Source organism: Helianthus annuus, chromosome 4 (genome assembly GCF_002127325.2).
Source record: "Helianthus annuus cultivar XRQ/B chromosome 4, HanXRQr2.0-SUNRISE, whole genome shotgun sequence".
NCBI classification, from domain to species: domain Eukaryota; kingdom Viridiplantae; phylum Streptophyta; class Magnoliopsida; order Asterales; family Asteraceae; genus Helianthus; species Helianthus annuus.
In genome coordinates this window covers 199568119-199592710 of record NC_035436.2, presented here as the reverse complement: position 1 = coordinate 199592710, position 24592 = coordinate 199568119, and the positions used below count along the sequence as shown (strand labels likewise).

At 38.0% G+C, this 24592-nt stretch overlaps 1 protein-coding gene and 1 long non-coding RNA gene across 3 annotated transcripts; one reads left to right on the top strand and one right to left on the bottom strand.

Moving 5' to 3' along the window:
• The first annotated feature begins 14169 nt into the window (after positions 1-14169).
• Positions 14170-15353, top strand: LOC118491207. Of its 2 annotated transcripts, none has more exons than XR_004890826.1 (3): positions 14170-14200; positions 15079-15143; positions 15227-15353. It is a non-coding gene; the product is annotated as an uncharacterized LOC118491207 (long non-coding RNA). The 2 variants fall into 2 exon arrangements; XR_004890825.1 differs by having other exon boundaries at positions 14177-14307.
• A 2976-nt stretch (positions 15354-18329) lies between these two features.
• LOC110937850 (AB hydrolase superfamily protein YfhM-like) lies at positions 18330-23237 on the bottom strand. The gene is made up of 4 exons (XM_022180302.2): positions 22894-23237; positions 19327-19491; positions 18816-19051; positions 18330-18697 (listed from the first exon to the last, which is right to left on the bottom strand). Exons 1-4 carry the CDS (start codon positions 23179-23181, stop codon positions 18436-18438), a joined length of 951 nt encoding a protein of 316 aa, XP_022035994.1. The 5' UTR covers positions 23182-23237; the 3' UTR covers positions 18330-18435.
• Positions 23238-24592: the final 1355 nt, after the last annotated feature.

Sequence of the window (24592 nt, the reverse complement as noted above, 5' to 3'; positions counted from 1 at the left end):
TGAAATGGAAACTCCCATCAAGGTTTGGATGTCACTCCTAACTTGAGGGTAGGTTTCGTGCAAAAACCAAATTTAAGCTGAATGAAAATCATCACCAAATATGGGAATCACCCCTGTTTTGACGAATCATTTCGATTGTATTGCATGAGTGTCTTCACAGCTTCCATGTGTGTATTGTGTTAGCCTTAGGAAAGGCTTGTATATTAGAAGTCCAAAAGAATAGAGGGAAGCAATGAAGAGAGAAGGGAATATTGTCTTAAACAACAAATAAATGAGAAAGCTCCTAAACTATAGACTAGGTAAAAGTATTCCTACTTTTCCTAATTCCCTATAGTTATGGCTCTGATACCAATCTGTCACACCCCAACCGATGGCGGCAGACGGTGGTTCGCAGCGGCGAAGGTGGTGGTTCTCGGCGGCGATGCAGGATTCTGGCGAACGAAGGCGAATCGGTTTCGGTTTGTTACGGTGATCGGGTGTGAAGGGAAAGAATGATGTTGAGGGTCGGTCGAGTTTTATAAAGGAGTTGCAGGTGACAGTTACGAATGTGGAAAGGTCGGGTTTCCGGTAAACAAGCCAAAGGTCGAAGAAGAAGATGAACAGTTGGGCGGTTAAATTCAAATTCGGTGCATTTAATTTCATGTTAAATATAATTCGGTTTCCATTTATGTCGGATGTGGCATGCCCGGCCGAGTGGTTGAGTTGTTGCTTGTTAACCGAGAGGTCCCGAGTTCGATCCTGGTTCCACGTGGTTCAAACCCCCTTTTTTTTTTAATAACAGTTAGTCTTGACTAACTGGGTTAGTCACTAACTGAGTTTTCTAACTCAGTTAGTGCTGCCCTTTGATAAACTTAACCTGGTTAGCTGATTTAACCAGGATTTAGCTAACCAGGTTAGTTTAACTAACCAAAATAATCAAAATCATAAAAAATCAGTTTAAAATAGTTATTTATTTAATTTTAATTATTAGTTTACTTATTTAAAATATTAATAACATAATATAAAAATTATTTTAACCCAAATTTTGATATTTTTACCGAATTAACGCACAAATTCCCGATTTTTGTACGGTTTAGGGTAATCTCTTGGCAATGATGAATTTAAGAGCTGAGATTAAGATGTAATTTCACTGTTTTTACGTGTTTAATATAGTTTGACATGTTTTTAATTGTCTTGACGATACATAGCATTCAAACACAAATATGAATAAAATAATGCACTTTCATTATGATTTCAAGTCTCGAGTACAATTTGGGAATAGAACCAAATACCACAAGGGTACAACTTACAAAAATAGAAAGTACAAGTAGACTTGCCAAAAATGGAAAGATTGAAAATACGAGGTGTCACAAATGGTATTTATGCATCCTGTTTGTTTGATACTAGAGCCGATAACTGCTTTGTGTCGTTTGAATTCGAGAAGCTCCTTAGTTGTAAGCGTTCTTATCTCCCCTCGTCATTCAAAGTCGAAGTTGCTACTGGAAGAACCGTCGCTGTTAACTCTGTTCTTCATGATTGTACCCTCGAGCTCAACAATCACTTCTTTCCAATCGACCTTATTCCGATGCAACTCGGAAGTTTGGACGTCATAGTAGGCATGGACTTTCTTCGCGAAAACCATGCTGAAGTTGTATGCTTCGAAAAGATGATTCGATTCTCGCTCGCGAATGGAGATTTATTGTGTGTGTACGGTGAGACAGCTTCGAAAGGTCTTAAACTCATGTCATGCGTCCAAGCTAGCAAGTATCTCCACAAGGAATACAACGCTTTCTTGGCCAACATTGTAGTAGCGGAGAAGGAAAAGAAAAAGAAGGTTGAAGTCAAAGACGTTCCAGTGGTTCGTGAATTTCCTCAGGTGTTCCCTGATGATCTTCCTGGACTACCGCCAAGTCGTGATCGACTTTCGTATCGACCTCATTCCTGGAGCTAACCCTATTGCCAAAGCCCCTTATCGGCTCGCGCCATCCGAAATGAGGGAACTCTCAAACCAACTCCAGGAGTTACTTGAAAAAGGCTTTATTCGCCCGAGCACCTCTCCTTGGGGCGCGCCAGTCCTTTTCGTCAAAAAGAAGGATGGGTCGTTCAGGATGTGCATCGACTATCGGGAATTGAATAAGCTGACCATCAAGAACCGCTACCCTTTGCCTCGAATCGACGACTTATTTGATCAGCTGCAAGGTGCCAAGTGTTTCTCGAAGATCGATCTACGTTCAGGCTATCATCAGTTGCGCATACAAGAAGAAGATATACCTAAAACAGCCTTTCTCACACGATACGGCCACTATGAGTTTGTTGTTATGCCTTTTGGTCTAACCAACGCACCTGCGGTTTTTATGGATCTGATGAATCGCGTGTGTAAGCCTTATCTTGACCGTTTCGTCATTGTGTTCATCGACGATGTCCTGATTTATTCCAAATCGAAAGCCGAACACGCGCAACATCTACGTTTGGTCCTCGAGTTACTCCAGGGGAACCAACTCTATGCCAAATTCTCCAAGTGCGAATTCTGGTGGGAGGAGGTTCAGTTTCTGGGTCACATAGTGAATAGTCAGGGTATTCATGTCGATCCCGCGAAGATTGAAGCAGTTAAAAGCTGGATTACGCCAAGGAACCCGTCTGAAGTCTGATCATTTCTTGGATTAGCGGGTTATTACCGACGATTTATCGAAGGATTCTCTAAGATCGCCGTGCCGCTTACCGCTCTTACCCACAAAGACAGGTCTTTTGTTTGGGGAACTGAACAAGAATCCGCTTTTCAAACCCTTAAGCGCAAGCTCTGCAATGCTCCCGTTCTCACGTTGCCGGACGGAAACGACGATTTCATTGTCTACTGTGATGCTTCTAACCTTGGTCTTGGCTGTGTCCTCATGCAACGAGACAAGGTTATAGCTTACGCATCTCGTCAGCTCAAAATCCACGAGAAGAACTATACAACCCACGATCTCGAGCTAGGCGCAGTTGTTTTTGCATTGAAGATTTGGCGACACTACCTGTATGGTACCAAGTGTACGATCTTCACCGATCACAGGAGTTTACAACACATCTTTAATCAGAAAGAACTTAACATGCGTCGACGCCGATGGGTAGAACTTCTTAACGATTACGACTGTGAGATTCGTTATCACCCAGGCAAGGTAAATGTTGTTGCCGACGCACTCAGCAGACGGAGTTATTTGCTTAGTATTCGCAATACCCAAGCCCAGCACAACCTCGAAGCTCTCATCCGCGAAGCCCAGCATGCTTGCTTTAACGAACGCACTTTGAAGAAGGAGAGAATCTACCACGATGGAGCTCAGCTTGTAAGCAAAGCAGATGGGATTTTCTATTATCTGGACAAAATCTGGATCCCGAAGCGGACCGATTTGTGAAAGATTATAATGAACAAAGCCCACAAGTCCCGATACTCTATTCATCCCGGTGCCGATAAAATATACTAGGACCTTCGTTACAAGTACTGGTGGCCGGGTATGAAACGGGATATCGCTCTCTATGTTGGAGGTTGCCTAACTTGTGCAAGAGTCAAGGCTGAACATCAACGACCTTCCGGCTTACTCGAACAACCTCCAATTCCTATATGGAAGTGGGAGAGTATAGCTATGGATTTCATAACCAAACTTCCACCCACGCCTTCAGGTCACGACAGCATTTGGGTTATAGTAGATCGTCTGACCAAATCAGCCCACTTTCTGCCAATACGGGAAGACTACAAGGTGGAACAACTAGCCCAAATCTACACCGACGAGATCATTTGTAATCATGGTACGCCTCGTGACATCATTTCAGACCGTGACGCCCGGTTTACTTCGCGACTGTGGGAAACGTTTCAAGCGGCCCTTGGTATGTCGCTTAATCTGAGTACTGCGTTCCATCCTCAAACTGACAGACAGACTGAAAGAACGATCCGTACTCTTGAAGACATGCTCCACGCGTGTGTTATAGATTTCGGTGGTAGTTGGAACAAACATCTGCCACTAGTCGAATTCTCGTACAACAACAGCTATCATGCCAGCATACAAATGGCACCATTCGAGGCCCTGTATGGAAGAAGATGTCGTTCACCTATTGTGTGGCACGAGATCGGTTATTCGCAATTAACTGGTCCCGAGTTACTACAAGAAACGACTGACAAAATACTCCAGATCCGCGACAGCTTGGCGAAGGCCAGGGATAGACAGAAAAGTTACGCCGATAGAAGACGCAAGCCCCTTGAATTTGACGTTGGCGACTACGTACTCCTAAAGGTATCCCCTTGGAAGGGTGTAGTCAGATTCGGCAAGAAAGGGAAACTAGCGCCTCGATATGTTGGACCTTTTAAGATTCTGGAAAGGATCGGAAAATTCGCCTACAAACTCGAACTACCGGAGGAACTCAGTAACGTCCACCCGACTTTCCATGTGTCAAAACTCCGAAAGTGCCTAGCTGACCATGATTTGATTGTACCCCTCGACGATCTTCAGGTCAACGAAACGCTACACTTCGTGGAAAAGCCTGTCGAAATCATGGATCGCCAAACCAAGCAACTCAGACACTCTCGCATCCCTATCGTGAAAGTCCAATGGGAAGGCAAACGAGGCGCGGAGTTCACTTGGGAACTGGAAAGCGACATGAAGGCCAAGTACCCGCAGTTGTTCAAATAAAGATCTGAAGCGTCAAGTTGGTAATTCATGGTGTTGTGCAGCTTCGAGCCTAATTTCGGGACGAAATTCCCTAAACAAGGGGAGGCTGTAACACCCCGTGTTTTCGAATGTCAAAGTCAAAGTCAAAGTCTAAGTCAACTTTGACTGTAGATAGTCTATTTTCAGTTTTAGTTGTATTATGTGGAGTAAGTGTTGTAATCAGGAAGAATCGAAGTAATCAAATGTTTTATCAACGCGAACCGATTTACGACTGTGAATAGTAGGAAGTAACAATGCGATAAAGTTAAATTAATCTATAATCAAACCGATCAAACTATCATCGAACTCGAATCTCGAATTATGCGAACTTTGGTTGTTGTATACGTGTGTGTGTGTGCCTTATGTGTTACCTGTGCGTGTTTATCTAATGTTTGGTATGTTACTCAATCGAATCAATCGAAACTCGAATCAAAACTCGAAACTCGAACCGAATGTAATCGAAATCGAACTACAATGAATGGTAACGTTAGGATAAGGTGAATTATAGGTGATTGTATGTTAGATATAGTGGTTGGGACTGAAAGTAATTTGAATAGGAAACTCTATCGTACTCAATCGAAACCGAAATATCGAAAATCGCCGCTCGAACCCTCGAACCAGGCTGTTAATCGATCAGGCTATCCACCGATCGAACAGCCCAGCCGATCGAACAGCCTGTTCGATCGAGCAGGTTGTCCGATCGGGGATGCCTGGCCGATCGGCCAGCCCTTTCCTCTTTTGGAGCCTATAAATAGGGCTGTCATTGTCACTCTTTACCACTTTTGGAAAGTTCTGACCGACCAGCTCGTGCTCCTCATCTTTTCTCAGATTTCTTCCGATTTCGGTAAGTTTTAATCCTAAATCTTGTACTATCTTGATCAAAACATGCTCCTACACCTTTCTATCTTTCAAATCTTGATTTCCAACCGTTAAATCATCAAGATCTAAGCATTCTAAAATGATGTCATCATGGTGTTCTTCAAGAACATCATGTTTTGGCCTCAATCCACCATGAATAGCTCGGATCTAACCGATTTCCACATAAACAAGTCAAGATCGACCAGAGATCTAAACATTTACATGATGTAAAGGATTGAAAGGAGGATTTCCAACTTTCTTTCAACTCTTTTACACTCAATGCCTTCAAACCGGTAGAAACGGAGCTTGAGCCAACTCGCAAATCATTCCAATGATTGTGTGATTCAAGATTCGGGTTCTATCTACGAGGTTCACCGACTTCGGGTTAAACGTTAAACCGACGTTCCGAACCGTTCACCGGCCGGACTTGGGTGATTCCTGTCCGAGCAGGAGGAACAAGTAAGAACGAAAGTGTCATAGTTCAACTCGTTGTCAAACTACCTCAATATAATGTCAAATAATCAGAACAGCCAAGTGTTAGATGAACAGGCCGACTAGGTCAGGATGCTGACCGAACGGTTAGGCTGTTCGAACGAACAGCCCAACCGATCGGACATGTCAGCCGATCGACCAGGCCAGCCGATCGGCTAGCATGTGGCCCCACACTTGACAAATTCATGAAGTATGGTATTGAACGAGGTGATGTTTGATCGAACGAGCTGTTTGGTAACATTACTCATCGGATCATGAGATACTATGCTTCAACACTTAATCGATTTTCAACTCGTTCGACGCATTGGGGTGCCACCCGATCGAACATGCTATCAGAACGAATAGGCTGTTCGATCGAATATGCTGCTCGATCGAGTGATAACCTGCTGAGGACTACTACTGAAGTTCCTAACCGATCGGTTAAGCCGACCAATCGAACAGACCGTTCGATCGATCGACCTGAAAGGTAAGAACACTTCAGTGTTCTCAAATGCTACAACAAAAACTTCAAAAGTTCAAACCATCATACACAAACACATCCTACTCAAAGGAAGAAACAATCCACTCGGACAGTCCAACCGATCGAGCCTACCGGCCGATCGAGCAGGCGGTCCGAACGGATTGTCCAGCCGAACGAACAACCCACTCGATCGAACCTGTCGTTCGATCGACGAGGCTGTTCGACCCACTTACATCTGTTTCCATTATTCGCGTTATTCACCGTTATACTATCGAACTGTTCGGGCTAAACCTACTCTCAAGCGCTCCCTTCAATCCATCAATCAACCGCTGTGAGTATACTCGATCCCTTTTTGCTTTTAGCACTTTTGGGTGTTACATACGTTACTTATCAAAATCACTATCAAACACACTACTCAATTACTTGAACGCTAACCGATTCGCATGTATTACGTGACTAAATGAATGCTTGTTGATTGCGTTTACACGTGGAATGCTGTCTACCTGCCTTAACGACGTAGTACTATAGTTTGGACTCAACACCCGTTCACATGGGGGTTGTTAAGGACCATTACTTGCATGGATTACGGTGGTAATCATGTATTGCGAACCGTCTCGGACGGTCAACCCGCAGTCATTGGTATCGATAGATCCATGTCGATAATTAACATGCTTCGTTTTCCTCTGTGTACGTGCTGGTTATGCGTAAACTATTCGAACTCTATATGCTATATCAAACTTGTATGCTCACCTTTACATTTGTGTATTGACTGTATTTTAACGTATGTGACAGGTGTTTAAGATGTTTGCTTGCTAGGGAAGCGAAGCTAGAATAAAGCCTTAGAGGCCCCCAACAAATAGTTGTCTGTCAGGAACAAGCAACTAGGGTATAGTTGTCTGTAGATCTTGTCAGACTGGGTCTTAAGAGCATTTAAACAATATTTATGTTTTGTATTAAATTAAATATGAGTTGTCGGAATAGAGTTACTTGTTCGGATGTTATCTGTAATAATGTATTTGTTTATTCGGGATACGGTATGGGACGTATCTTTAACTGGATTATATAGATACTTATTATGGAAACTTCTGGACAATCTGTTTCGCTCAGTGCCACGCCCCGATGATTCCGCCATCGGTTGTGGTGTGACATAAGTATTATCTAGCTCTAAGTACTCGTTTATGACACTATGCTATGTGTGGTTTCATGGGTCCCAAATTGCCCATTAGAATCAATAACAAGTGGCTTAGAATCGTCGATAAATTAGCCTAAGTTCATGGAGAATAATCATGGTCCGATTATTATCACAAATTCGGCTTTGTTTATATAGATATGTATATATATAGTTATATTAATAACCTAAAACTAAGTCCATCATATATATTCATGTAAGTCAAGCATGGATGATTTAACCTCATTGTATGATTCACCACTATACAAAATCATCACGAGGATGATTCGGAGGGACATGAATAACAAGAAATAAAAGAAACTAACTAATACATGTCAAGTAGCCAAGTAATCTATAATTCGGGTGAACCACCACGACATAGAAAGAGTTAATTAAGTGTCAGAGGCTAGACGGGGTTATGTCACTTTGATACTAGAAAGCTACTTGGATTATTCATAAAAAAACATCAAGTGAGGCGTGGAATCAAGTTAGGAATGCTAAAGCATCCAATGTTCACACTTGCATCTAACATAAGTCTCACCATATAAACTATGACAAACTTATGTGATTTCAACCCTTGTGGGTTGTATTGAACTCTAACAAATTAGAAAGTTTAGAGGTTGTTTATACCTCTAAACTTGTAGGAATTGATTCTAACAAGTTCCATCACCATTGATGGGTTTAGGAGGTTGCTAGGTACAAGATTCAAGCATAAAAAGTTAAGTTTTGTAAGAGTTAATCAAGTTTCTTCCAAAATAGAAAGTTTGGACCTCAAAATGGTGTTGTCCCACCTTGGTTTACCACGGTAAACCCGTGGAAACATCATAGAGGTGTTCCAAGCTTTGTGGAAGAACAAACGATGAAGAAAAGTTGAAGAAAATGAAGTTACAATAAGTTTATGTAAATCAGAAAATAGATCTGGCTTTGGAGCCTTATGTAGATGATGTATCACGTGATTACACATTGGTGAATCTTGGATAACATCCTTGAAGGTCATCCAAGTAGATTGGTACATGAAAATATGAGAAAAGTAGAAGAAAAGTGCTCAAAACTCATCATTTTGAGCAAATGTATGAATCTGCCAAAAAATGGGAATTTGGATAAATTTGAGAGGTTTAGAGAGTGATTTGAGGGGGTGTAAAGTGTTAAGATAGTGTGGAAGACATGCATTTATAGTGTGGAGGGTTAGGTTAGTGTTAAGTGTGCGTTAGGTGAATATTAAAGACAAGTAGGTGGGTGTTAGATGTGTAATAAATGATGTTAGTTGGGTGTTGTGAACCAAAAATCAGCCAAAAACTTTTATATTTTGGCAACTTTATGTTGGATATTATAATATATATTATTTAATATTAATATATGATAGGTAACTTATTAAGCATTTCTATATATTAATGTTTAATTTACATGAAATTAAGTAATAAGTTTGTATAAAATAATAGTATAGGTTGTGTATTGTGAACGTTGAATCAAGTGTTTAAACATATAATAAATATCAAGATCGTGTATTTTCGATAGTTTGCATAAGAATTTTGTATGTGTTACGAGAATAACGAATTTGTATCAAGTATGCATAAGATTCGAAACTAAAACAAGTATGATAAATCGAAGTATGATTTAGACAAAATAATTACGTTTTAGTACGATCCAAGTTACGAATTACGAAGACGGAGGCGGAATACAAATACGATACGGATGTAAGTTGGGTACATGAATAATCTTTCTAACTAAAGTAAATTTCAAAAAGCGAGGCGTCACAGCCGGAGGTAGGTGGTAGTGGTGACCGAAGATCTTGTGGCCGGAGAGGATAGAGAGACTGTAATTGTGTTTGTGTTTAGAGTGAGAGAGTAAATTGTTTTATATAAATAAATGGTATAATGACCAAAATACACTCAGATGGGTCGATTTGGTCAGATTTAACCATGAAAATAACTGAGGTAGTGCTAAAAGACATAACGTGTAAGGGTCTGTAAACATCGAATACGTTTTTTTGTACTTTTTGAAGATAAACGACACACTTTGCAATCCGATGTCAACATAAATGACGAGTTTTGTAATTTACTCTTTGATTAATCATACATTTAATAAATAATTTCAAAGTTCAAAGAACGTTATGTGTTAGCACCATACACTCTTTAAAAATGTTTTTAATCAAAATGTATTTTTTATTATTTTTAAATCAAGTTAATATCATAAAATTACAATTTTTGCTGATAATTTTTTATTTACCTTAATGTATGCCCTTTAAAATCATAAAATGACAATATTTGCTGGTAATTTTTTTTACCTTAATGTGTGCCCTTTAAATATATCTTCAAGTTAATCAATATTTTTTGTTAAATTAAAATTTGCTAAAACTTTCCACAAAATTCATCGTTACTTCACACACACACATACATGAAAATGAGCATTTAGAAACCACCCTTTATTGTAAAAATCGCGAGAACCAATGTGAAACAACAAAAAATACGTAAAAAAATCAAAAAAACACATAAATTTTTTTTAATATTTTTATGTAAAAATCGCTAGCTTTCGTTATTAAAAAAAATTAATTTTAAAAAAAAATATTTTTGGCTACAAAAAGTACCGATTTAACTTAAAAATATTAAACTATTTTTTGTGCTTTTTAGTTTTTTTAAGATTTTTTTAGGTTTTTTGGGGGTTTAATTTTTAGCATTTAGCTTGGGTGGGGTGGGAGGGTGGGGGTTAGGTTTTTATTAGTTTTTTTGGGGGTTTAGTTTTTAGAATTTAGCGGGGGTTGGGGGGGGGGTAGGTTTTTTAGGTTTTTGGTGGTGTAGTGGGTTTATTTTGTTGTGTTCACATTGGTTATCGCAGTTCATGCGAGAACCCTAGAAAACCCAACTTCCCGACTTTTTTTTTTTTTTTTTGAAAAAAATAACACATGTAATATATATGTTTTTAAGAGTTTTGAGCCAAAAAAATCAAAAAAGCGTCGGGTAGTTTTTTTTTTTAAAAATAAACAAGTTTCAGCAACTTTTTGTCTAACACATGTTAGTGAAAAAGTTGTTGAAACTTGTTTATTTTTTTTTTTGCTACTAAAAGTAGCGATTTTTTTTTATATAAAAAAAATTTGTGTGTTTTTTAGCTATTTTTAGGCATTTTTGGTTGTGTTCACATTGGTCCTCGCGGTTCTCGCGATAAATGGTGGTTCCTAACGGATCTTTGTCCTATATATATATATATATATATATATAGGATTAGGTTCAAGAGTGAACACTAGTGTAGCTTGCGAACTGAGTGAACTAATCCTGGCTATACACGTGTAGATCAATGACAAGGATTTGATGTTGAAATACACTAGTGTATTTTACGATTTGATGATGTGATCCTGGCCATACACGTGTGTAGATCAATGGTCAGCATTTGTTCACTCAGTTCGCAAATACAATAGTGTTGACTCTAGAACCCCACTCTCTCTCTCTCTCTCTATATATATATATATATATATATATATGGGAAAGATAAATCGAAAACCCATGTGAGTTGAGAAAACCAAATAAACCCTATGTAACATTTTTATTTTTTTCTAAAAAAACAGGGAATGTAATATAAACATTTTTATCAAAAAAATGAAAAAAACGCCTACTAGTTTTTTTTTTAAATGTTGAAAATTTGTATGTTACATTTTTTGGACATATATATTATGTAACCTGAAATTTGTAACATTTTTTAAAAAAAAAACTACTCGGTGTTTTTTGTGTTTCTTTTTTAAAAATGTTCAAATATATGTATATTACATTTCCTATTTTTTTAGAAAGGTTTCTTGAGTTTACATAGGGTTTTTACAAAGGTTTATTGAGTTTACACAACTCAAGTGGGTTTTCTCTATAGCCTTCCCATATATATATATATATATATATATATATATATATATATATATATATATATATATATATATATATATATATATATATATATATATATATATATATATATATATATATATATATATATATATATAGTGTGAGGTTCATTGGGAAACACTAAAAAAGTAGGGAACAGTGGGGAACCGACTCAAACGAACTCCGATTGGACTCATTCCAGCGGCGTTGGAACCGGATCGTCGAACCCTAACTAGGATCACTTAACCCTAAACCGTAAATCATAACCCCTAAACCCTAAATATATTAGGGTTTGGCTTTTAGGATTTAGCTTTAGGGTTTAGGGTTTAGCTTTAGGTTTAGCCTTTAGGGTTTAGGTTTTAGGGTTTATAGTTTAGATTTTACGGTTTAGCTTAGGTTTTAGCGTTATTTTTTAGCTTTAGGATTTAGAGTTTAGGAGTTAGGATTTAGGGTTAAGAGATCCTAGTTAGGGTTCGACGAGCCGGTTCCAACGCCGTTGGAATGAGTACAATCGGAGTTCGTTTGAGTCGGTTCCCCGTTGTTCCTCACTTTTTTTAGTGTTCCCCAATGAACATTCCCCTATATATATATATATATATATATATATATATATATATATAGGGTAGGGTTCCAGCGTGAACAACCTCCCAAGAGTGAACAGATATGGACCCTTGATTTCCTTTTTAGTTGTTAAGGGTAGGATTGTAATTATATAAAAAATTAGATTTAAATCATTATTTTAATAATTGAATTAAGTTACATCTTTCCTAATTTAAATTCATTATCCACATTATGTTTATTTATTAATAAGATAATTATCAAAACAAACAACAAATCACAATATTTCAATTTTAATTTTTATTTCAGATTTCATCACCAGAATTCAAATTTTGATTTTTAAGATCCACGTAACATTCATATTTCAACGGTATACACATGTGTATTTGGATATAAATAGAACAGTACACATGTGTACTCAGCATCGTACATATGTGTACAGTAATTCACTGGTGTACATCAACATTCAATACAAAAAAAAATTATGAGATATTACAAAAACAGACGATATACACATGTGTACATCGCATTAAAAAGAGGGCAAAATCAGAATACACATGTGTACATCGCATTTAAACAAATAATTATTTTAATAATTGAATTAAGTTACATCTTTCCTAATCCTTGATTTGATTTATGAGAGATTTATGTAATCAATTTAAGATTGAAATTACACATATACCCTTTTTGTATTTAATTAAATGGAAAAAATTAACCAAATAATTACCATCATGCCACTCACTTTAATCTCAAGATCATAAAAATCAAGGGCCCAGATCAGTTCACGCAGTTCACTCTTGGGATTTTGTTCACGTTTGAACCTAATCCTATATATATATATATATATATATGTTTATCATTTATAATGGTATTTTTAAACTAAACCTACAAAAAATCAGAATTTTATGATTTTTTTTCTATTAGATTTATAACGATGAGCTTTTATTATTTAATATATCATGTGTATGTGTATGTAAGTAGGTGATGCCTCGCCCGCGTTGCGGGGCGATGGCCTAATAATTCTCAACTAATTAAAAAAGGGTTATTGGATTTTAATAATCTTAAGTTTCATCTGTTGGCCGATAATAAACCCAACTTTAAAAATTCCCTCCAATAATCACAACTTGTAAAAGTTTGGCTGCCATTGATCCTTTTCAAACATATAAGAATTTGGTCTCCTCAATAGATTCAATTACACCTAGAGACTCCTTAATTGATTTAAGTGCACCTATGTTAGAAAAGGATCAATGGCGGCCAAACTTTTACAAGTTGGGATTATTGGAGGAAATTTTTAAAGTTGGGATTATTATCGGCCAACAGGTGAAACTTAAGATTATTAAAATCCAATAACCCATTAAAAAAACAGTACTATAGTTTTGCTAGAAAGAAAAAGTAAAAAGAGTGTTAGGCAGCTTCTTGACACGATTTTGAGCTGGGGGCAAAGTCATATTTTCATTTTTACTTGAGGGAAAAATCAAAATTTTTTCCCGATGATAAAATCCTAATTTTTAGCTAGTGGAAAACCATATTTTTTATTTTGCATTGGGGCAAAAACGTAATTTTGAATTGATGGTGATATCGTAATTTTTAACCGAGAGGAAAATCATAAATTTTAGCTGGGAGCAAAAGCATAATTTTATTTTGAACTGGGGGCAAAGACGTAATTTTAAACTGGGGGCGAAACCGTAATTTTAAAGTGGGTATAAATAATAAAATGGTGTAAAATCGTAATTTTGAGAAGGGGGGGGGGGCAAAATTTTGTTTTTAACTGGGGCGAAAACGTAATTTTGGCTGAGGGTAAAAACGTAATTTTTTTACCGAGGGCGAAATCGTATTTTTTAGCTCGGGGCAAAAGGATAAATGTATTTTGAAGTTGGGGCAAAACCGTATTTTTTTTAACTGGGAGCAAAAACGTAATTTTAAAGTGGGTATAAAATAATAAACGTGTTGGTCCAATGGGTATTGCTCGCCGCCCATTTGAACCAATGGCAGAGAAACACTATTCCGGGGCAAAGACATAATTTTAAAGTGTGTATAAAATAATAAATTGTTTGGTCCAATAGAAGAGGGCCGTCCGCCCATTTAAACTAATGGTAGGGAGATACTATTTCCTGCCATGGGTTAAGATCCTGTACAAACAGCACATAGTGTGAGAACCATAAGAACAGATCTGAACCATCCAATTTTTAGATCAACGGTTGATGTTGATTACAATTAAAACCCTTTCAATTACTAAACATTATTATAAGACCAAGGGTAATATAGTAAATGTGCTGTTTTATGGAACCCACCAAATCTCCGAACTTTCAGATGGTCCCACTTTTTAGTGATAACCGTATTTACAAATCCTCCTTCCATCATCATCTTTGTTTTGCTGATTACATAAAAAAACCAACCAAACACTTTCTCCATCGAACACAGTGCTATCTTTCTCCATTTGTTCATATTCTTTTTACAGGGCTATCTTACCAGGGAAACTTGAATACAGTGAGATCGTTTTCCCGCTAGTGAAAATTGTGCTGATCGAGGGAAACTTGAAATCAAGTAAGGTATTCATCCCCGACTGTTCATCTTCTTTTTTATTTTTCTAGGGTTTTTTTTGGGGGGGGGGGGGTTCCGATTGATGAGTTTAGTTGCTAGTAATCGGAAGTTCCGATTGATGATGATGGAAAACAAAAGTTAGAAATCTGTTATGTTATTTGTTGAATCGATTGAGGGGTGTGCTGACGGTTGGTGACGGTGGTTTGTGCTGACTGTTGGTGACGGTGGTGACGTTGGTGTGTGCACCGATGGTATTTGCTGACGGTGGTGCCGATAGCGGTATGTGCAAACCGGTGGTGTTTGCTGACGGTGATGCCCACGGCGGTGTTTGATGTCGGGTGTGTGCTGACGGGTTGTCTTCAATTTTATTGTATTGTGTATTTTTTTTGAAAAATCGCATAGTGCTGACTTCAATTTTTTATGTTGCGGTGTTTGCTAACCGTGGTCTTACGTATGTAATGATGAATTATCTTTTGTGCTGAACAGGTACTAGGTTTTGGTTGAATCAATGATGGATGAAACAAAAGAGAACCCTTTCATCAACAGAAAAGGTATTTTTGTGCATTTTAGTTTTACGGATGAAGCGTACATTAATTTCCGATACTAATACATGTGTTGAATGTCTTATAAACAGAAGATCACAAAGATGTTTCGAATAAAGAGGATATTGTTAATGATGTTGTATCGTACAAAACAAAAAAGAGGACTTAAGAAAGGAAGCTTATGACAGCTAAAAGAGGTGTGCTAACATTGTATTTATATGGATTTTTAAAGTGTTAAACACTTTTTTGTTAATCATATTGCATGTTCAGTCTCACGCGATCCAACAAAGGAAAGGAGTACAAGATTGATACAATTAAGGTGCCCTTTCAAACAAATATGAAAGCCAAAACAATGCTGAGCTTTACAAAAGGTAAATAACGGCTTGTATTATGATAAAATTAAGTTTCCTTTTGGAAAATACTAATATATGTGATATTACGTATATAATAAATTGTAGGAAACGGTAAAAGTGGAGTCGATCATAAGTCAAAGAGAGGTAGGCATTTATGTTTTTTGAACACATGCGGCTTTATTTCGTCAATGTTAGTGTTATTTGTTGATTTCTAATAAAAAGTTATATTTTACAAGGTGGTAAGACAAAGAAAGAAAAAACATGGGCCACTCAGCCACATGACTCTGACGACGACTTCGTTGACCCACCTCCACGAAATAAAGTCGAGCATTCAGCATACGATAATGTCGATGCACCATACGTAGCCCTATCGACCGATAGAATTAGGATACGAAACAACCCACTTCATACAGCGAAACTACTAAGGTGTCTTTCAGTAGAACAGCGGCAAGTGATAGAGAAAATAGGTTTTGGGGGATATTGTATATGGATATGATGATAGCACATTTTGTATATTTAAAAAAAATCAACGTTAAAACCAGCACTTTGGATATCATGATAGCACATTTTGTATTGCTAGAAAGAAAAAAAACAAGTTGGGATTTGTATTAACACATTTGGTCTAACCAGCACATTGGGATTCATATTAGCACATTGGGATTTGTATTAGCACATTTGGTCTGACCAGCAAGTAATAAAGAAAGTAGGTTTTGGGGGGATATTGTATATGGATATGATGATATCACATTTTGTATATTTAAAAAAAAAAACTTAGCGTTAAAACCAGCACTTTGGATGATGATAGCACATTTTGTATTGCTGGAAAGAAAAAAACAAGTTGGGATTTGTATTAGCACATTTGGTCTGACCAGCACATTGGGATTCATATTAGCACATATGGTTTTCGAAAAAAAATGATTAAACCAACCAACAAACACAACACAGCCCAAACTCATCTACATAGCACATTACGATTCGTATCAGCACATGAATTATGAAAAACCAAATACCATGAAACAAATAAAAAAAACAGTATGGAATAATTGCACAATATCGATTTATAAGGTAGCAATCTTTGAAATTCAAACTTTAATTTGATTTAACAGTTGAAACTTTACGGTGAATCTAAAATACGCTGAATCAAATGAATTTTCGAATAGACAATTACAAATAACTTGGTGTAACTTCCATGGGTGATGATCCTGCCATCGACGTTTCTATGTTTGAATCCATCAAATGTAGTAATCATATTGAAAATGAGGAGAAGAATAAAAAACGAGTAGATCAAAAAAACTACAGTTAAGTCGCAATTGGTAGTTACGTATTTTTTTTCTTTTGGTGGTTCCTGTGACCATGAATATCTGAGAATTCAAATTTTGATTTGAAATTCTACATGAATATAGAGATAATTAAATCTTGATTTAATTAAATAAAAGAAAATAGAGTAAAAAGACTAAAACACCCTTATGTTATTTTTTTATTGGGGGACACATGTCACATGTTGGTTGGTTCTTACAGTTCTTACTGATATGAAGGTTTGTATTTGATCCCATGCCTTCCTGCCATAGTAAATATAGATGTTGAAATATATTTGCGATGGTAAATGTAGATGTTGAAAATATATTTATGATAATAAATGTAAGTTATTATTTATGGGCCATGGATTGAATTGAATTGAATTAAATTGAAGATGGCTTGCATTTAATAAAATTAAAAGGGCCCTTCTATTTTTTTCAAGACTTTACTGCCTTTTGGGCCATGTGGGCATGTGGCTATGTATTAAAGTTGGTTTCTACTTTCTAGTGTTCTTTCTTTGAATTTTGATTCACTCATTGTGAGTTTTTAAGAAAGCAGTTTTTAAAAACATGGTTTAATTTACTCAATTTACATACAAGTTTTACAATATAGTTATTTAAAGGAGAGACATGTAATATACTTGTAAACACATATCTGGAGATTTTAAGAGATTAAGGAGGGTTATTGAATACCCTAATTGTTTAAATTTAACAAATGGATTTACACTGAAAGAGAAGCTACTTTGGTTTGTGGTTGCCAGTGAAAGAGAGCTACTTCGTTTGTTTTTTTTTTTTTTTTTTTTTAATTTTTTTTTTAATTTTTAATCTTACCTAACATCCATTCACAGTATTGCAGCCCTTGTTTGTATTATAGCTAGCAAAATAAGGCTCGCGCTTTGCCGCAAGTTAACGTATGTAGGGAGAATATACAAAGTTGTGGCTATTCGGTTTTTACTATCGAGACGTACATTGACTAAAAAAACCGAAACCCCGTAAACTTATTATTTAATTGTTTATTTAACGTGATGTTTTTCGGTTAAGTCTCGATAAATTTAGTTGGTAATTTTCCGATATGTGAGAGATCATCAAGAAGTTCTGTGCAAGGCGAATTTAAAATGGTGACATACGATTTGTGGGTTGGTTGTGCGAGTCAGCCATGGGAGAAATCAATTCGAGTCATCGAGTGAGTCAGATCTAGTGAAAGTGCAATCACCTGCGAGAGGTGTGGTGTTTAACTGAGCGATTCAAGGTTAGCACAGTGTGATACCGGTGTTAACCTGTGCTAACCTGAGTGATGAATAAACATGACACATAACTATACATATATGCAGGAAACGTCATCATAAACAGGGGCCGGGGGGGGGGTGACCCCCCGAACTTTTCGCTCAGTAATGTTATGTATGTAGCTTTCGTATAGAAATTTTTGGGTATATACGTTTTCGACCCCCCGGTTCTATAGAAACTTTTGGGTATATACGTTTTCGACCCCCTCGTCGGAAATCTCAAGCTTCGCCACTGATCATAAGAAAGTAACCTAAGGCCAAAACTTTAGCTGTATGCTTAATTATTTGAAAATCTTATAGCAAGACTCCAACACATAAACATGAATTCAAACTCAAGATCTTTAGACTGTTTTACAACTCAATAACACTACTATTTGTTGCAATTGAGAAAATTTAGCAACAACTGATTAACCTGGTCAGGGAATTGCTCATGAACAAAATGGCAACCTTGAGGCAAGTAAATGATTTCTAGATTTGGCACATATTTCTTCACCGCCCCACTCTTCACATATTGCTCCATTCCAGGGAACTTGAACGAATAATCTTCTTCACCCATGATCACCAGCGTTGGAGCTTCTATTTTCGCATCATCAAGACCGTGTTTTGAAAATTCAAGTTTCTCTCCGAGTGACCTACAACGATTAATGAAAACTAAAGATAAAATGAAACAAGGGTGCCAAAACAATGCATGTTGGTTAATATCATAAACTCTCGTGTATATAATACTAATACGGTAGGTTCAGTAATTACCTGTAAGGAACTTGGAGTGGGGTTTGAAATCCAGACTTGTGATACAAATCTCCATATACAGAAAGGTCCTCTTCTGTGAACCAAGAGGGTAGAGGAGCCGACGGGTCAACCAGATCCATTATCTCCTGGTTTTCACTGGCCATCGGTATTTCACTTCTAGAGAACATGATATAGATGTTTCTCACCACTGTTTTCGCATCAAACCGGCCAAAATCAGCTTCAGCTCTTCCTGGTTCCTAATGATAATTTCAGTTATATTGTTAGAAATATATCCATTTCTAGCATTTATCTCCCCCTCATCCATATCAAAGATAATATATATCAGACATATTTTTACGGGAAATCGGATTGGCAATTAGCCCCTCCCATTCCGTGTTTTTTTACCACGCCCCTTTGTTGACGTGGCTGCCATGTGGCGCTTAATGCCCGCCCTCCCACTCCGTATAGTCTAAGGGTGTGCAAAAGTCATACATATGTAAATTTATCAAAGAGATTGAGGGGGACTGTCTACCTGCCATCTTCGAATGTAGAAACCTTCGGGGAAAGCTAGCTTGAAAGGAGCATTAGGGTGCACAAATGGTGCACCAAGTGTCACAATTCCAGCAACTTTCCCTGGGTGGATTAGTGCAAATGCGTAGCCAACTTTTGCTCCAAAATCTTTAGCAACAACAAACACCTAAACATGATTATGGTTATTTGGTGCCCAACTCATCAGCAGCCTTAAATTCATGGAAGTGAGCAAAAAGGTAACACATACATACTAACCAAAAATTGAACTTGAGAGAATTTTCCGAAATAATGATTGTATTGATTTCAGTGTTATTAGTTATTACATGATTAGGAAAGTAAGGGTGAAGGGGGTACTCCCCATTCCCCAAAGTACCCAAATCATCAACCAACCAACCACAATGTGTCACCTCATTTTTACGCAAAAGTACCCGAATTGGCGTGTGGTAATTCGTGGATTAGGCTGGGTGAGTTGAATGCTATCGTGTCAGCCAATTTTCGGGGAGGGGTTGGTAATGCAAAAGGGGATATGGCGTTATTAAAGGCGCTTAAGTCCTCCAAAAATGATATAAAGAAATGGCGAGCTGATGTAAAGACCAAAGAAGAAGAGAATTTCTTAAACACGTCTAAGGCTCTCGAGATGTTAGAGGAGAAAGCTGAAAGGTCCTCTCTTAGTGGCAAAGAAAAGAAAAGGCGAGTGGATTTAAGAAGTAATCTTAAATTAATGGATTAATATAAAGCAGCGGATCTCCAGCAGAAGGCGTGTCTAAATTGGCTCAAACTTGGTGATGAAAACACGAGTTTTTTTCATCGAGTGATAAAAATTAATCTGGCTAAAAACCGGATCAATGGTCTTTGTTTTAGGGGGGGTGTGGGTATCTGATCCTATTGTGCTAAAAAAAGAAGTCAGAAAATTTTTCAAAAGTCTATTCTCTGAACCTATGAGACGACGGCCAGGGTATGTTAATTTCGGTCTGCCCATGCTAACCTCGGAGCAATCCGTCTCCTTGTGCGACCCGTTTTCTGCTGAAGAGGTGCGCTTTGCTATCAGTAGCTGCGATGGGGGGAAGGCGCCGGGGCCCGATGTGAAGTTTTTCAAGCACTATTGGGAGACGGTTCAGCACTTCAGCCCTTGGTTATGTGGCTTATGCAGGATTTTTATAATACCGGTACGCTATCCAAAGGATGTAATGCTTCGTTTGTCACCCTCATTGCTAAAATATCGGACCCCCAGGTCTTAGCTGATTACAGGCCGATATCCTTAATTGGTTCCATCTATAAAATTGTGGCAAAAACTCTAGCGAACCGTCTAAAGCCAATTATGAATTCCATCATATCTCCACAACAGGCTGCATTTGTTGGGGGTAGAAATATTTTGGATAACTCTCTTATAGTCAGTGAGTTGGTATCCTGGAAGAAAAAAACGAATTCCAAAATGCTGATTTTTAAAGTTGATTTTCATAAAGCCTACGATAGTGTGAATTGGAATTTTCTACTCAAAACCTTGGAGAATATGGGATTCCCGGAGATGTGGCAGAATTGGATAAAAGGGTGCCTTGGGTCCGGTACGGGTTCAGTATTGATTAATGGGTCGCCGACGAGCGAATTCTCCTTCAAAAGAGGTTTGAGACAAAGAGATCCACTTTCGCCTTATCTATTTATTATAGCTATGGAGGTTGTGTGTATGCTCATGAATAGGGCAGTGGATATGGGGCTCTTTCAAGGGGTAAAAACTCCAAACAATGGGCCATGTATTTCACACTTGTGCTACGCGGACGTTGTTCTTTTCGTCGGTGAGTGGTCGGGTCACAATGTGACTAGTCTAAACAGGTTTCTTAGATGCATTCATCTCCTTACGGGCCTGAAAATAAACCCGAAAAAATGTAAACTTTACGGAGTCGGGGTTGATGAGGAAGAGGCGGAATTAATGGCGAATAGGTTAAACTGCAGGATGGGCTCCTTTCCCTTTATGTATCTCGGCATCCCCATAGGAGCAAATATGAAAAGAATAAAATTTTGGCAGCCGGTTATTAATAAATTTAATACAAAATTATCGGGGTGGAAAGCTAAGTCCCTTTCTTTTGCCGGGAGAGTGACTTTAGCAAAGTCGGTTCTAGGGAGTCTGCCTTCGTATTATCTATCCTTGTTTAAGGCTCCCAAGGCAATCATAAAGAAGTTGGCAAGCATCAGAAGGGACTTTATTTGGGGAAAATCGGGTCGAGGCCATAAGATTCGGTGGGTGAAATGGGATAAGATTATCAATCATAAGGCGCTAGGAGGGGTGCGTGTCGGAGGCATTCAAGATTTTAACGATGCGATGATTTTGAAGTGGTGGTGGCGTTTTAAGGATGACTCCTCTCCTTTATGGGCTAATGTTATCTCCGCCATACACTCCTCTAAAGTCCAGCGACAATTGATTCCATTTAACCATGCGGTTCCTGGCATATGGAAGGATATCAGGTCGATGGAGAATAAATTATCTCAAGAAGGCATAGAGATCAACGATAGGCTGCGAGTATCAATTGGGGATGGTTCTAAAACTCGTTTTTGGTATGATAGATGAGCCGTTCCGATGCCTCTTAAAGAAGTATATCCAGGTCTGTTCTGCATTGCAAATGATAAAAATATAACGGTTGCTGGAAAACTTTGTTCTAGGGGTGATCGGCTAGGGTGGAGATGGGACTGGAGTAGAGAACCTCGTTCCAACTCAGAGCAGACTCAGTTTAGTAATCTGCTGGCTACTCTGGATCGGATTTGCTTAAAAAATAATCAAGATGCGCGGAAGTGGGAGAATAAGGAAGGGCTGAATATTTCAGTTAAATGTATCAGACTCGAGTTGGCTGAAAAGCGGCTGGGGAAAGAGAAAGAGGCTTGGTTCGACTGGAATGCTTGGGCTACGCTGAAAGCAGACTACTTGGGGTGGCGTGCTATGCTGGGTAGAATCGCGTCGAAGGTAGGTTTGGCGGCTCGTGGTGTCCAGGTGCCGAATCTTCTCTGTGATAGGTGTGGTTATGGTATAGAAGACCCGGACCATATTTTTGTATCTTGCCTCTTGGCAAGAAGTGTTTTTTGGTGGAATATCTTCAGGTGGATTCGGGTCCCGCTTCCTCCTAACATAACCAAGCTTTCAGAGATTTTTAAAACTTCGAGCTCGAGTCCGGGAGCAAAGAAATGGAAGAAGTTAGTTCACGTGGTTGCTTTGGCTACGGTTTGGTGGATATGGAAAGCCCGCAACATGAAAGTGTTGGATGGCAGATTTGTCTCAATTGACCGAATGATAGAAAACATCAAAGAGGAGGCGTTTGTCTGGATTACGCATAGGTCGCGGCTCCCTAACCCGGATTGGGATAAGTGGGTCGTTTTCATAATATAAGCTTAGATTTATTCAAATTGAATTCATACATTTCAAAGCGATACCTGTTTTGAGACGGATACAATAAACATTCAAAATATACATACAGGATAGTATAAAACATAAATTCATCTCTTTAAAACATTAAGTACCATCAATTTCTACAATCGTAAGGATATTTTAATTGGAAAATGATATATACAACAGGCATGCATGTACCTTAGAAATGGCGAGAGAATCTAGGATGGAGGCAGTGTCGTTGACCAAATCAGCGAATTTGGTGTTATGGGGTTGTTGAGGGATGTCGGATAATCCGTATCCTCTGTAATCGGGTGCAATGGCTCTGAAACCGGCGTTTGCGACGGCAATCATTTGATGGCGCCATGTGTACCATATCTCCGGAAATCCGTGTAGAAAGATCACCGCCGGTGATGAATCGGAGCCTATCTCGGCTACATGGACCTTTAACCCGTTGACTCCAATGTGACTGTGCTTCATTTCTTCCATTTTATTTTATGTGTATGACACAGAGACAGAGACAGAGAGACTAGCTTTGGTTTTAGGTTATATTTTTTTGAACGTTGAGAAAGTAATACCAATCTGGTCACACTATATTGTCTTAGGGCATGTTTGGCTAAGCTTTTTGAAAACAGCTTATTGACTTATTGGCTTTTTGAAAAGTCAGTATGAAATGACTTTTTGGAAAAGTCACTTTTCCCTCTCACATACACCCTCATTGCCAAACACCATTTTAGAGCTTATGACTTTTCAAAAAGCCAATAAGTCAATAAGTTGTTTCAAAAAGCTTAGCCAAACATGCCCTTAACCGGGTTTAAGCTGACGTCAACCAGGGATGGCTCATCGGCTTGGGCTCAAACTCTTGACCTAGGGTCTGGAAGAACTAGCATTTATTGCCTTTATTCACTAAATATGACACTAGTGAAGATTAAACTTTAGGTCTCTAAGAATAAACCCTAGTCTTTATTTTATTTATTACAAGTCTTTTGTTAATTTGTTAACCAGGGGTTTTTTTTAAAAACCTAAAACTAAAACAATTTAAAATCAAATCGTATTCATAAGCGAAAAAATGAATCGAATTGTGAATTCGGTGAATTTGGTTTTGGTTTATAAGGTCAAGTTATTCTACAAAGGCTTCTAATTGTAAGAAGTGTAAGAAGGATTTATAGAGTGACAAGTGTCCAATAACCTAAAACTAAACCCACTACATCATCACCAAAAACCTAAACCCCCCACCCAAAAACCTAAACCCCCCCCCCCACCACCACCACCACCCAAAAACCTAAACCCCCCTCACCCCCCCCCACCCCTAAAAACCTAACCCCCCCTCACCCCTCCCCCCCCCCCCCCCCCCCCCCCCCCCGCAAAAAAAAACCTATAAAAAAAATCTAAAAAAAAACTAAACACCCACCACCACCCAAAAACCTAAACCCCCACGCCCCCACCCCCTCTGCAGCAAAAAAAAAAAAAAAAAAAAAAAAAAAAAAAAAAAGAATTGGGTGGGTGATTGGGGGGGGGGTTTAGGTTTTTGGTGGTGGTGGATGTTTAAGGGGTTTTTTTTTGTAGTGGGTTTTTTTGTGTAGTGGGTTTTTTTAGGTTATTGAACATTTGTCACTCTATAAATCTTTCTTACACTTCTTACAATTAGGATCCTTTGTATTTGATCCTAATCCTTGGTTTCTAACCATATAACCTTATTCAAATTACAAATTCATATTTTGGTTCGGTTATTGGTTCAATCTTGCTTATTTGGAAAACTACGTCAAAATAAAAATAGGTTAGAATTTTGTGCAATCTATATATGATAAAATTGAAATTGAATGAACAGTAATGTGATTTATTATTTGTTTTTTAAATTAAAATTAGAATAGAATGAATAGTAACATCATTAAGAGATGAG